The sequence below is a fragment of the Doryrhamphus excisus genome, chromosome 17 (genome assembly GCF_030265055.1).
Source record: "Doryrhamphus excisus isolate RoL2022-K1 chromosome 17, RoL_Dexc_1.0, whole genome shotgun sequence".
Lineage (NCBI taxonomy): Eukaryota > Metazoa > Chordata > Actinopteri > Syngnathiformes > Syngnathidae > Doryrhamphus > Doryrhamphus excisus.
In genome coordinates this window covers 14,166,863-14,182,314 of record NC_080482.1, presented here as the reverse complement: position 1 = coordinate 14,182,314, position 15,452 = coordinate 14,166,863, and the positions used below count along the sequence as shown (strand labels likewise).

The window sequence follows — 15,452 nt, the reverse complement described above, 5'->3', positions numbered from 1 at the left end:
AGCTTTTTTCTGCTTATTCAGTCTGTTGAACGATTAATTTCCTGTAAAGATCCGCTGTGGTGACCCCGTAATCAGGGGGAAAAGCAGAAAGAAACAAGCGTGTTCTTCTTCTTACAAGCATTGGTAAGTCCTTTTGTCATCCTGGTTGTTTTTATTTTGCTTCTTTGACCTTTCTCTCCAGGGACAGTTCTTATCGTACAGCTTCATATACATATGTAGAAAGTGTTCGTATGCTTCATCCACGTCTTTGGCAGTGTACACACACTCCCATTTTTGTTCTTCTAGATCAGGGGTCGGCAACCTTTACTATGAAAAGAGCCATTTCACCCACTTGCCCACTAAAGAAAAATAGCCTGGAGCCGCAAAACGTTGTATGTTTAAAACAACATTGGAGGGAATTTGGGGGTGTCAAAGTAGTTCAGATAAAAAAAAAGACGAGTTGGAGTACTCTTGCTAGTACTGGAGATAAACTTTTGTTTTTAAATGAGCTCTAATTTATTTTTTAGAATCGTCAAATAACTCATTAATAATAATTAATAACTCAAATAACTCAAAGTATTACTCATTTCCCTTCATGTTAACCTGTCAGAGAGAACTGGATAGCATCCTGTCTGCTCATTCAGTCACCAGTCAGAACTCAGTCAGGATGCATTCATGGTCTCACACAAAGTTGGATTTTTGTAAACTCATAACAAAGACGTGCATTTTCACCACACGGGTGCTAAAAAATATTCAAGCATTGCAAAGGGAGCCGCAACAAAGAGGCTGGAGAGCCACATTTGGCTCTGGAGCCGCGAGTTGCTGACCCCTGTTCTAGATCCTTCTTGAAAGCGTTTACTCTGTCCTCTGAACTGAATCTTTGGACAGTCTTTGGAGTCTCCATCAGTCTTTTCTTATGATGATGGTTGTAATTGTGAACACTGAAGGATGATCACTGATGTCTTTAATTAGCAGGCCACTATTGGTATTGTAATTAAAGTCATTGGTGAATATATTGCCAATTAAGGTGGCACAGTGGTCTGTTACACTTGGTCTGGTGATTTTGGGAAACAAACTCAAACTATTACCTTGTTCTTTAGTGGATTTAGAAGATCAATATTGAAATCTCTGTGGTGAAGTGGTCAGCGTTTCGGGTTGGAATCCCGAAATTGGAATCAATTTGGAATTCTGTATAGACAACTTATTAACATGTTTTTGCTTTTTCCTTTTCAACTTGTTGCCAATGTTAAAACTATTATTGTATTGCTTTTCTGTGTAATAACGACAGTCATTTGTGATTTGTAGCGCAAAAGGGGTCCAATTGCAGATCTTGTGGCATACTGATGATGTTTAAGCCCTTTTCATTTCCATGTTGGAGTAATCTTTAGTATTTTTCTCGATCCTTGATATTTTTGACAACGAGCACTCTGGCCTCCGGTAAATTTTGAAAAAATCCGGAAAATTTTGCAGCACTCCAAGTAGCTTGGATCCTACCCTGCTTTATCAAGTCACATGCTCTCTTAGCAATTTCAGCATTACACTTTGTCAGATGCTCATTAATGTGATGTTTGTACCGTTCAGCTTCTTTCCTTGTTTCAGTACAGCGGTCTTGAATTTCCTGTTTGAGAACTTGACGATGACGACGGGTGTGGTGCTGTTCCTGCCATACAGTGGGATGCAAGTGTTGATGGATTGGATGTCAACATATACCTCTTTAGATGTTTGGAAATCAACCACTTCTTGGTCCGTAGAAGCGACATCCATTTTGTTTGCTTCATCCCTGTTCCCAACTGCTCTGACATAAGACTCGGGTTGGATTCTCAGCCCCTATTATCTCAGCCCACTATTATGTCATTCATCCTTGTGTTCTGATCCATGCTGTTAATGGTGATTTTCAGTTCGTTATTATTTGATCTTTTTCCTCATTATCTTTTTTGATGTTGGCCCTCAGTGTGGCATTACTCTCCTGTAATTCTTTGTTCTCCACTTTCTAATCTTGGATCTCCTGCATTAGGGCGCCTATGTTTAGAACCACCTTCTCATCCATCTTTTCTATATTCTGCCCCATAATTTCCAACTTCAACATTTCCAACTTCCGTACTTTGCTGTCAATGTGATCCAGCCTCCAGTTTGTGTAATCCAGCTTTGTTAGCAACCTCATTATGCCCTCTTGTGTCCCAATCTCCTCCATTTGCGGCAGCGGATCACTAAAATCTGTCTCCGTGCTTATAATCATGTCCAGAGCTGAGCTACATGAGCTAGCAGGTACGCGAGTATGTCTGCGGGGTGGACCCTTTCACTTTGACATTGGCATTGTTGTGGTTGTTAGGCAATGCTATATGTTGTTATAGCGGGTGTTGTCTCTCAACAAGTCGTTGTTACAGCCCGGAAAGTCTCCATGAAGATTCCGAGATGTTATGGACTTCTGGCTCATTATCTAATTTTTACGTCATTATCTGAAACTTTGGCATCATTTAACAAGAGAATACAACATTCTAACTACATTCATACGTCAGAAAAGTGGGAAAAGCATAATAGGTCCCCATTAAATTAAGTCTATTCAGATTAATTGGATTGAAAGGGAAGAATACCAACATTAGAGTGGAATAAAAGATATGTATGGACTGGACTGGAATGGCCTTTATTATCATTATACAAGATGTACAACGAGATTGGAGAGCTTCTCCTTTCAGTGCAATAGTCAAGTTAAAAAAAAGTATACAAGAAGTAAAGTAAATAAAGACAATTTAACAAGATATATACAAGGTATATACAAGATATCCAAAATGTACACATAATATTGCACAGGAGCAGATATGTATTGCAGACATATTGCAGATATGAGTAAGGTCACATATGAGTGTATTGTATTGGGTTGTTAAATAAATAAATATGTTTGAGGTAGTAGCAGAGGCAGTGATGGAAATATTGCACATTTGCATTACGCTAATGACCGGGCACGTTGTATGTCTGAGTTAAGGGTGGTGATGACTCTTGGGAAGAAGCTGTTTCTCAGTCTGCTTGTTTTGGCCTTGATGCACCTGTAGCGTCTGCCAGAGGGCAGCAGGTCAAACAGCTGAGCACCGGGATGTAAACTGTCCTTGATGATGTTGCGAGCTCTGCTGAGGCACCGGGTGGAGTAGATATCCGTCGAACCTGAATGTGTGGACCCTTTCCACACACTCGCCGTTGATGTAGAGGGTCACTCCTGTTCCTTCTGAAGTCCACGATAATCTCCTTTGTTTTGTGCGTGTTCAGGGCTAGGTTGTTGTCGGAGCACCAGGTCGTCAGCCTCTGGACCTCCTCCCTGTAGGCTGCCTCGTCTCCCTGTGAGATCAGTCTGACCACTGTGGTGTCGTCAGTAGGATGATAACTTATCTATTCATCAGTTGTCATGTCAATTTTTTTTCTAATGCCACCATGCAAAATACATGTTTCACCCGCAATTAATATAACACGAATGAACCAATGAATTATCTTCAATAATTCAAGTCAATTAAATTAATATGGATTATGTTTTTGAAATGTGCAGGAGTAGGGGGTGCATGGCTTTCTGAAATGTCTGAAGGGGTACGTGAAAAATGGGGAACCACTGGTCTCGGGTGTGCCTGCCAGTACTAGCCCACTCAGATGAGGACAAGCGTGAGGACGTCACACATATACACATAAGAGGATGAGGGCAAGTTAAACACAAGGGGTTCAATGTGTGACCTTTGAAGGCAGAGTCCCCTTTTAGGTTCTGAAACATACTCTATAAAATAATTTGATTAGAATTATAACAGAATAGCACTCGGTTACAAACCGGCAACGATATACTTTATTTCCGGCTTTCCACACTATTTCCTCCCAGCCTGCTTTGCGCGTAGAACCGGAAGGACATCTTTCCCGGAGAGGACACAGCTGCCAACACCTCAAGGTTAGCTCATTTCTACTCACTAATATGCATTTGCAGCTACAATTCGGTCGTTTGTTGGCGTTATTCAGTTCCACTAAAGCTAGCAGAAATGAGTGCCAAACGGTCACCCGCCATGTCTTTTAATAAGTTTACAAACGAGCTCAGCGTTAGCATGATCTCTCTCGTGAGCTAGCCTTGCTAACTATTTAACTGTACTTGATGTATTTAGACTTTAATACATATTGGGTTCTACCAAACCCACAATTGTGTTAATTGTTTTTGTTACGGTTAGACGTTTCTGAAAATAAACGTTAGTTGGGTTTTGTAGTAAATTCTGTAACTGCCTTGTTTTTTGAAGCATCGTTGATAAGCATCGCTAAACATGTCTGAGACCATTGAGGACAAGATCAAGAACTACAGGACAGCGCCCTTCGACGCTCGATTCCCCAACACCAACCAGACTCGCAACTGTTTCCAGAACTACCTGGGTGAGGATCCGTGCATTATGCAACACTTAATGTGCTGCTCGGTGTCTTACTCGCACAAACATAAATATGTACACTAAGACATTCTTTCTCTTGTGTGAAGGCTGACCTTCACGTGACATTTGATGTATGAAATTACTGATTACTTAAGACGTGAATGTTTTGATGTCACTTTCAAATAGGTGTTACCAGTGGTGTAGTCCACATTAATCTGGCTCTTTTACACTACTTGTCCCACTTCCTGATTTTTGTGCATCTTTGTCAAACTTTTAGATCATCAAACAAATTTAAATATTGGTCAATGACAACACAAAATGCAGTTTTGAAATGAAACTTTTTATTATGAAGGGAGAAAAAAAATCCAATTCTACATGGTCCAGTGTGAAAAAGGGACCCCCCCCCCCCAAAAAAAAAGCTAATAACTGGTGGGGCCACCCTTTGCAACAACTGCAATCAAGCGTTTGTGATAACTTGCATAGAGTCTCTTACAGCGCTGGGGAGGAATTGTTTGTCGAACTCATTCAGCCACATTGGAGGCTTTTCCAGCATCTACCATGCATTTGGTTCAGGGCTTTGACTAGGCCACTCCACAGTCCTCATTCGTTTTTTTCTTCAGCCATTCACAACCCAAGTTGCACAACCCAAGTTGCTTTCAGCTTCAGCATTCATGCTTCCATTTATCACAGCAAGTTGTCCAGGTCCTGAAGCAGAAAAACACCATCACATTACCACCACCATATTTTACTGTTAGTATGATGTTCTTTTTCTGGAATGCGGCCTTTTACACCAGACGTAATGGGACACATGCCTTCCAGAAAGTTTTGTATCGTCAGAGTATTTTCCCAAAGGTTTAGGGGAGGGCCGACACATTACAGGTTTCTTTCCAATCAGTTTCTCCAGCAGGTGAGTTAATTGACAGCTCCTTCCCTCAAACTAAAGGAGGGTTACTCATTAAAATCACCTGCTTTAGTGACCGTCTGGAAGGAACCTGTAGTGTCTCGGCCCTCCGTGGCATTAGTTTGACACCCCTGTTCTAGGGAACATCTAGATGTTTTCTGCAAAATGGATACAAGCAGTAATGTTCTTTTTGCACAGCAGTGGTTCTGGTCTTGGAACTCTGCCATGCAAGCATTTTTTGTGCAGTGTTGTGAGTAGGCAACGATTTCTTGAATAATTTGAGTACCTTGATCACAAAGAATAGTCAGATTTTTTTCCTGCCTCGAGGAATCACTTACATCACCAATACAGACAATGAAGAACGAAGCAGAGGTTTGAAGGTGCATGCGGATCAAAGATATGGAAAACTGGTTAATCTGGCTGAATGTCTGCCTTTGCTATCTCAAAAGGAAGAGACACAAAACTCCATAGATGTGCACCTCCAAAAAACACTGCTCATTAGGACTCATTAGAACTGTTGTAACTCAACCATCATCGGTCGCCTACGCCAGCGAGCCACGAGGACTTGTACATTGCTCATAGAGCAGACGCCACTATCCAGATCCCGACGAAGATCCACAAAAGTAGGGATGGCCGAAGTGCACCTCAGAGTCCATCTGCAGACCATGGATCATTTGGCATTGCATCACTGCAGAAACAAAATAAAATTAAAAAAACAGCAAAATGGTAAAAACGGAGCAAAAGGCACAATGAGAAAAGCCTGAAATGTTGATGCCAATAACACAAAGCTTTGTATTTAAAGACCAAGCTTTACATAGAGTATGACTTTAATTCACTGTCAAAACATTTCTATGAATATATGTAGATAAATATATTATTTACTTAATTTAGAGTAACATATTCGGCTCCAGAGGTGTTTTCATCACTTTGAACACTGCAAAAACCCAGTACAGTATCTTGGAAAGTGTCTTATTTCTAGTATTTTGAGGCTTTATAAATGCACATAACACTGTATGTCATTTAGTCTTAGTAAATAACTAACAATAGTTATGTTTGTTTGATCTGAAACATTTAAGTGTGACAAACATGCAAAAGAAAAATCAGGAAGGGAAGAAACACTTTTTGATACCACTGTACGTATTTTACACCCCAGAAGCCTACAGTATGATCCTAGTGATCTTGGTGTGGCATCTTCCATTTGTCTTATCAGTGGTCGAAACCGACCTCTTCTTATGGCTACTTGATATGACTTTATTGGCAGACTTCCACAGGTGCAACAAGGCCCTGTCTGCCAAAGACCAGGATGTGGCCCCCTGTGAGTGGTACCAGAGAGTCTACAAGAGCATTTGCCCCATTGGATGGGTGAGTTGGAAGGTTCTGAAGGTTCTTTTGTTTGGTCAATTTCAAAAAGTTGTCATATTCAAGATGAAACATGAACATAATCTACCACTGTTAGAGAGTGCCCTTTCACCATCACCATAGTTCTAAACAAGGGGCTGTACAATTGTCCTTCGCTATATTGCCTTTTTTCACCTTTTTCCTTTTCATTCATTCATTCATTTTCTACCGCTTTTGCTCATGAGGGTCGCGGGGGGTGCTGTCTTCCTGCGAGAGGCGGGGTCCACCCTGGACTGGTCGCCAGCCAATCACAGGGCACATATAGACAAACAACCATTCACACTCACATTCATACCTATGGACAATTTGGAGTGGCCAATTAACCTAGCATGTTTTTGGAATGTGGGAGGAAACCGGAGTACCCGGAGAAAATCCACGCATGCACGGGGAGAACATGCAAACTCCACACAGAGATGGCTGAGGGTGGAATTGAATCCGGGTCTCCTAGCTGTGAGGTGTGTGCGCTAACCACAAGACCGCAGTAGAGCCCACCTTTATTATTAGTCAAAAAATACTTATAAACTAGTTCTATGTAGTATTGTGGTCCCGAGACACCTGTAATGACATGAGCCGATATGCCATGGCTGAAATTGAGTCGGGGGGGGGGCTTGTCCTCCTCATTCCATCTGGAATTGGAAGGTTTGGCTTTTTGGGGCTTCTTTGTCCTTCCGCCCGACTCCCAACTTCGGTTGAAACACTTTAGAATAAGTTAATTGGAGAGGCTGACTAGTCATCCCAGTAGCCTGCTATGCTAGCGGTAGCCATCTGTTATCTCCCGACAGTGATTCCATAGCCTGCACAATGTATGTGTACACAAAGAGTAATAGGAGTGTAAAGATGACCATTGGGGTGTTATTTCATGTAATCATTTAAAAAAGCATATTTAGGTTATAAAAAGGTTTTCTATGCTTCAACTATTAATTAACAGCCATAAATGAGGCACGACTAGGTCAAAATATGTCAATGCAATGCTGAATAGGAAAAACATCAAAGACACAAATACCACAAGGATATTTATTATATATATATATATATATACATACACACACACACACATATACATATACATATACATATACATACACAGTGCATCCGGAAAGTATTCACAGCGCTTCACTTTTTCTACATTTTGTCATGTTACAGCCTCATTCCAAACTGTATTAAATTAATCTCTTACCTCAAAATTCTACACAAAATACTCCATTATGACAATGTGAAAAAAAGTTTTTTTGACATGTTATGAATTTATTAAAAATAGAAAACAAAAAAATCACATTTACATAAGTATTCACAGCCTTTGCTTAATACTTTGTTGATCCACCTTTGGCAGCAATTACAGCCTCAAGTCTTTTTGAATATGATCCCACAAGTTTAGCACACCTATCTTTAGGCAGTTTTGCCCATTCTTCTTTGCAATAAGTCTCAAGCTCCATCAGGTTGGATGGGAGACGTCTGTACACAGCTATTTTCATATCTCTCCAGAGATGTTCGATCGGATTCAAGTCTGGACTCTGGCTGGGCCACTCCAGGACATTAACGGAGTGGTTCTGAAGCCAATCTTTTGAGATCTTGGCTGTGTGCTTCGGGTCGTTGACCTCAGGTTCATTTTTCAGCAGGACAAGAGCGCTCTGGAGCAGGTTTTCATCCAGGATATCTCTATATATTGCTGCATTCATTTTTCCTTCTATCCTGACTAGTCTGCCAGTTCCTGCTGCTGAAGAACATCCCCACAGCATGATGCTGCCACCACCATGCTTCACTGTAGGGATGGTATTGGCCTGGTGATGAGCAGTGCCTGGTTTCCTCTTTGTCCCATCAGACCAGAGAATTTTATTTCTCATGGTCTGAGTCATTCAGGTGCTTTTTGGCAAATTCCAGACGGGCTGCCATGTTCCTTTTACTAAGGATGTACCTGAGCTCAATTTTGAGCTTCATGGCAAAGGCTGTGAATACTTACGTAAATGTGATTTCTTGGTTTTCTATTTTTAATAAATTCAAAAAAAGTAAAAAAAAAAAAAAAATTTTCATATTGTCATAATGGAGTATTTTGTGTAGAATTTTGAGGTAAGAGATTAAATTAATACAATTTGGAATGAGGCTGTAACATGACAAAATGTGGAAAAAGTGAAGCGCTGTGAATACTTTCCAGATGCACTATATATATATATATATATATATATATATATAGCAGGCAAATCACACTGAAGTTTATAGGATTTACATAAAGAGCGTAATAATTATTTAAACTACAGTAGGTAGGTGTATAAATTTGGGAACACTTGTTTTATTGATTTTAGTACCTTTAACACTAATTATTGGAACAGAAACTTTGTTTGGTACGCTAATTGACCCTTGACCTGCATACACAAGTGAATTCAACTATGAGAAAGGCTATTTAAGGTGGCCAAATGCAAGTTGCATCCTCTCTGAAGAATAGCACCGTGGTAGCCTTAAAACTGTCAAATTACCTGAAAGCAAAGATTGGTCAACATCATGGTCTAGGGCAGGTGTGGGCAAACTAAGGCCCAAGGGCCACATGTGGCGATGTTTGAAGTGTTTGAATACGACCCGCCCGTTCTTTCTGGAGTATTTAATTTAAACTTACCATACAATCTGGCACCATGGCTTGAGCCAACCTTTTGATGGTTTAAGTAGCTGTTTTATCAATTCTGTTATTTAATGTGGTCTGCTGTTTACAAAGTACTCCTGGGGAAAGAAAGGGACACAAGCACATATAGCAGATTGCATGACACTTTTACAGGTACAATAATTCCAGGTGGACTGTTACGTGTAAAATATATAGTCTGGGCCCCCATAAATTTTGTTAAAACAATGCGCCCTGCGAGTCAAAACGTTTGCCCACCCCTGGTCTAGGAAATGGATACAAAAAGTTTGCTCAGATTTCAGCTGTCAGGTTCCACTCTGAGGAACACAGTGAGGAAATGGAAGACCACAGGTACAGTCGTAGTTAAGGCCCGGAGTGGCAAGCCAAGGAAAATCTCAGTTAAGCAAATGTGAAGGACGGGGTACAGTCAAACTCAACCCACAGACCACCTCCAAAGACATGATCAACAAGACCAACATGATCTTGGTAGAGATGCTGTCACTTTGCATCGTACAAGTATTCAGTGCAATTTGCACAGGGGGATGCTGTACGGGAAAGTCGTGCGGAAGAATCCTTTTCTGTCCTCATGCCACAAACAAAGTCGCTTGAGGTATGCTAAAGCACATTCAGACAAGCCAGCTTAATTTTGGAATAAGGTGCTGTGGACTGATGAAACTAAAATTGAGTTATTTGGACATGACATAAATGAACAGCAATCAGAGAAAGTTGGAGCCAGATTGATGAAGAACACTGTTTGTCACTCAAAGTCTATGCCTCAGAGACCGCAAGCTGTTATAAAAGCCAGAGGTGGTTCAACAAAGTACTAGTTGTGTGTTGGAGAGTTTTTTGTTTGTTTGTTTTTCATGATTCCATATTTTTTTCCTACTGTTTAAACTGAAGAATGTTTTTGACTATCACAGCTTTTTCTTGATTTCTTAAAGCCAGAAAGTTGCCGTTTTAAATTACTTTAGTTTTGTGGCATTTCTGTAATCTGCTTTTTTTCTACAAAATTAAGCAACTGAATGAACATCCTCCAAGACTGGTGATTCCATAATTTTTGCCAGGGGTTGTAAACTTAATTGAAATGGCTGATCCCAACAACCAGTGATTTATAAAGGAAAATCTTGAATTTTATCAGGGGTGCACAAACTTTTTCATACCACTGTACATGCTGTGATCATGCATTAACACGTACACTGATAACATTTAATAGTCGCAGCATCTTGCCCTATTTTGATGATTTGAAACACAACCCAAAGTTAATTCCTAGGCGCATTGATGCTAGTTCCGTCTACAACATGTATGACGCTGAGACTAGCGTTTAGCGAGGCGCCATGTTAGTCCGCTAGATAAATATAGTTTATCATGTTAGCTGCTACAATAATATGGCTGTAGCTTGGTTAATATACAAGTCGCTTATGTAAAAGTTCCCCTTTTTAAATATGTATTTTTTTTATCAGCGCAACTATAGGCTGTATTCAACCACAAAATGATACAGTGAGGGCACAATGTAGCAATGGACAAGTGTATTTATTGACTTTTTCCTTGGAGTTATGACTTGTCAAATATGAGTTTTTTTTCACATTTCATCTTTTTTATTTTTTTGGCTCATTGACACTTGTAAACTACATTGTGTTTTGTTTTGTCTCCTGCAGGTTGGCAAATGGGACGAGCAGATGGAGAATGGAAGTTTCCCTGGAAAGATCTAAAATGTGATGAAATATACTTGTAGTTATCAGTCAGGACTTTGCAGGATGTACCAGTTTCCAATGTCGTCATTATTACCCTCAGTCATGTTACCTATATTAACTTAACGCACAACTTTTCAACCTGCATACTTTCACATGAAATAAAGTGAACTCTGATGTGGCATTGTTTCTTCAATAAATACAATGCACATTCATCATACTCTATTGTTTTTGTATTGGAGGCCCTTTAAACTACTACTTGATGCACGTAATGTAACGCACCTAATCCGCCTGAGACACAGCACATAAAGCCTTGTGAGAAAACCCTCCAAAAAAGCACCAAATAGGCTGCATTTCCATGTCCGCTGCATATTAACCAAGCTACAGCGACATTATTATTGTCATGAAAGTTGCCCCACCAGTCAGGCTAGCCAATAGCTAGCAACTAGCTCGAGCACATACTGGCCCCCAATGCCTCAGGCCACCAGCCAAAGGTTACACTACATACTGGAGCTGGCCTTTTCTTTTTTCTTTCTTTTTTCTATTGGTGAATATCACCATCAGATACTGATACTTTGTTCATAATCAACTATTATAATGAACATGTATTCCTGTAAGAGAAAGAATACAAGACATTCAATTCAGATCAATTCTGAATTGAAATGATGAAATAAAGTAAAATTTGAAACCCTGAAGTATATGGAGATAGTGGCGTGACAGCCAAGCTACTGTTACATAAGTTTATGCCTTCTATACATGTCTTCTGTTACAAAACAGAAGAAACAGCACAAAATCAAAAAATGTATTTTGAAGAAAAAAGAGGAAAGTAAAAATAAATGTGTTAAAATAGGTGATGGAGCTCTTTATGAAGGAATACTTTATTCACCATTCACACATGGTTCAGTTTACAGAAGCTCATCCTTTCAACAAACATGACCTCAAAAGACTGAATCAAAAGTATCCATTAAGTCCATATTGGCATTATAGCATGAAGAGCGATAATGGGAAGTATCGATATTTCAGTATCGATCCACACAACAGGTACATGTTATCCTCAACGTACCAGTTCCTGCATGCTCACAGCAAGGGTAGAACGACAGGTCATGTAATTTACCACGCTGGCCACACGGTGTCACCTTTGACCAGACGACTTTCCGGCTCGTCCCATCAGGTTCTGCACCGTCCCGGTTCTATTCTATTTCCAGTCTAGTCCACACTTGCGTTCATGTCACTTTGGTAGTTAGTTGGCCAAGAGCCTTGGCACTTACTTATGTGCCGCGTTTACAACAGTGGCACATCTCCAGCTGTAGTTTTCCTCTATTACCACATCCTCCGAACTATGCACGGATGCGTCCTGACAAGCCTGAGTTGGTGTTTATTTAGCACATACACCCTTACTTCTATAGCTTATGCCGTCCCCTGGTGGTCCAGGGGGGAACTGCAGCCACTTGTGCAAACGCTCTTTCCACTGTTCATTGATTGCTTCAGGATGTTGTAATGCAACATTCTGGATGAAAAGGTTTGACGCATACAGTATGATGCGGAAATAGCGATGTGCGTGAGCTACGGGTAGACATATCCTGCCCTACTTCCTCCCTGAACTCTGCTGTTTGTAGATTGCACTTGAATGTGCCGCTGTGTCTCAGGCAGTGTTGCTGGAGGAAAGGTTGCCGTGGCGATGGGGACGTGGGACAAAAGATAGAATCTAGTGGGTGTGCATCGCTTCTCTGCAAGTTCTTTTTTCCTTTCCCCACTACGGTACAGTTGCGTGAAACGGCACGCATTGCACGTCAAAAAGTGTCACTGCAAGAAACGAGTGTGTAACAGCTTGTGATGTGATGCAAAAGATCTGACATTGAGTCACGCCATCAATAGTTAGCCGTTTTTTCTAAACCAACTATTCCAATTATTGCTTGAAAATATAATACTAAAAAATATGTCTAATGTGACCGTCACATATGAGAAAACAATCTTGTGTATATAAACTTGTGTTGTTTTTGCATTTTGGGAATGATTTTTTTCCATCATGTTGGTAAACCGATGGTATGAAAACTAAACTAAACACAAATAGCTGTTGTGGCAGTCATGTCATTAACTAGGATAAGAATGAAGTCAGTACTCATATCATATGAGGAAATAGGCATGTTATGAGACTTTGGGAGTTTTTTGTATCATAACAGACTCAAGTTATGAGAAGGTGCATGAGATAAAAAAAGTGTTAGAAGAATGAAGTTATCTAATCTGTGTTTTGAAATTAGAGAATGAATTCAATTTCTAGAAAAATAAATTGTAGACTGACCACTGTTGAGGTTAATATGACCATTCATTCATACATTCTTTTTCTCAAAATGTATCTTTTTTGCTTTAATATTTCAACATTATCCTTGAAAAATTACATTACACAAATTAATTACACAAACATTTTTGTCTTGTAATTGCTCCTTTTTCATTGTTGCCGTTGTCTATTTTTCTTAATTGTATTTTCATTCATTCATTCATTTTCTCCCGCTTATCCTCACAAGGGTCGTGGGGGTGCTGGAGCCTATCCCAGCTGTCTTCAAGCGAGAGGCGGGGTACACCCTGGACTGGTGGCCAGCCAATCACAGGGCTCATATAGAGAAACAACCATTCACACTCACATTCATACCTATGGACAATTTGGAGTCACCAATTAACCTAGCATGTTTTTGGAATGTGGGAGGAAACCGGAGTACCCGGAGAAAACCCAGGCATGCATGGATAGAACATGCAAACTCCACAGGGAGATGGCTGAGGGTGGGTTAATATGACCAACACAATTGAAATACAAAAATGTCAATATGATGAGAAAAGTAAGGTTTGTTTGTTTCAATGCTATGTACATATTTTAAGAAGTTATATCAATAATATTCTGAGACTAAATTGCAACCACAGAGTGTTATGAGAAGAGGCAAAATCATTTTGTTTGGGGGGGAAAAAGTTAGAAGATTACCCAAATAATGTTGCCATGATACATGAATAAAATGGCATGAGTGAGGTTTGCTTGCCATTCCAGGCAGAGATTTAAGATTAGAAATAAAGAATTAGTGAATGTGAGGGTTAGGGGTGGTGCTCCCTGATTCTGATTGTTTGCCGCCCACTGAGCCGGTCTCATGCTTTCTGCATGACCGGGCTTTGTATCCCAAGCATGTGCACATTTGTGCCCTTTGTGCTCGCGCCCCCGGCGGCCAGCCGACTGGGCCCACGGAGCCTCATTTCACTCTTCATCCGACGCTATGGCTGGCCTCGACTAGCCTTGGCTGGCCTCGGCGCCTTCTTCATCCTGCAGGTGAGTGGAGATGCGTCAGACGCTCATCGTGACTCTTCGAGGGAAACCACAAGCTTGCTAATGCGTCGTATGAGTCATGACGGGCAAATGTACCACACATTCCACTGCGCAACCCTTAACTGCTCCCTGCGTCTATCCATGACCAACTTGTCAAGCCCTGTCAAGTCCCAAAGCCTCCCTTAGAAAGGCTGCTGTACTTTTTTTTTTCAAGACCCATGGTGGAGCTCAGCCAAAGTTTTTCATACACCACAAAGTCCCACCAAGTCAAAGCAAAATATCAAGAAACCATAATATTAAACAAGAAAATCTACAAAAATATTGAAGAAAGTTGACATTTTTGAAAAATACTTTAAATTTTACAAAAATAAAGTCAAAATATATAGAGAAATCTGAATAAAAAAATCTGACTCTGTGAGACTCTGAATGAATGGCTGTGTTCTGTTTTTAAATTATGTTTTGCGGCTCCAGTCTATTTTCCTTTAGTGAGCATGGGGGTAAAATGGCTCTTTCGATAAAAAAAAGGTTGCGACCCCTGACTTAACCACCCGCAGCTGGGCTGACACATTCAGTGTTCTTCTGTGACAGCAGGATATGGGCATTATATGGGCATTTCTGAATACAAACTGTAGACCTGCCTTCCCCCGCTCTGCTGCACCGTGAAGAGTTCACAGCATAGACTGGGACCAATCACAGCGGAGTAGGCGTGCCCGGAGATGGGCAGTGGGTGGAATAAATAAACAGAGTTTTGGAAAGCCAAGGAAATCCTGCTGGAATAGGTGCAAATTGTGGAAGATCTTAAATGCTTCGTGTTGGGTTATGGTACATGTGTCGACAGAGGGCCGAAGCACTGCAGGTTTTCTTTCCAATCAGTTTCTCCAGCAGGTAATTTAATTGACAAGCCCCTTCACCTCAAACCAAAGGAGGGTTAATCATTAAAATTACCTGCTTTAGTGACCGCCTAGAAAGAAGACCTGTCGTGTCTCGGCCCTCCATGGCATGAGTTTGACACCCATGGGTTATGGTGTGTAGCTGCTCTACAGGAGTCCACAACTCAATACAAAGGGCCCAAAATGAGCATCATAGGTCCCCTTTGAGACTCCAGGATCACTAGTTTTCAAGAATTAACCCAGAAGTTCCAAATTTTGAACAGTCCATTTTGGCAGCATAAAGGGGACCTATTATGCTCATTTTCGGCCCT

General features: G+C 40.7%; 1 protein-coding gene across 1 annotated transcript; it reads left to right on the top strand.

Annotated features, from left to right (window-relative positions):
• Window positions 1-3,730: 3,730 nt before the first annotated feature.
• LOC131105613 (cytochrome c oxidase subunit 6B1) lies at window positions 3,731-11,131 on the top strand. Its single transcript, XM_058053946.1, has 4 exons — window positions 3,731-3,895; window positions 4,233-4,362; window positions 6,518-6,618; window positions 10,915-11,131. The coding sequence occupies exons 2-4, from the start codon at window positions 4,257-4,259 to the stop codon at window positions 10,966-10,968; spliced, it is 261 nt and encodes an 86-aa protein (XP_057909929.1). The 5' UTR covers window positions 3,731-3,895; window positions 4,233-4,256; the 3' UTR covers window positions 10,969-11,131.
• The last annotated feature ends 4,321 nt before the right edge of the window (window positions 11,132-15,452 follow it).

Excerpts from the sequence above, each read along its gene's own strand:
- LOC131105613 (XM_058053946.1), top strand. The coding sequence starts at position 4,257 with ATGTCTGAGACCATTGAGGACAAGATCAAGAACTACAGGACAGCGCCC. Across the intron at positions 4,363-6,517 it reads CTGTTTCCAGAACTACCTGG|ACTTCCACAGGTGCAACAAG; the intron begins GTGAGGATCCGT and ends CTTTATTGGCAG. Across the intron at positions 6,619-10,914 it reads GCATTTGCCCCATTGGATGG|GTTGGCAAATGGGACGAGCA; the intron begins GTGAGTTGGAAG and ends TGTCTCCTGCAG.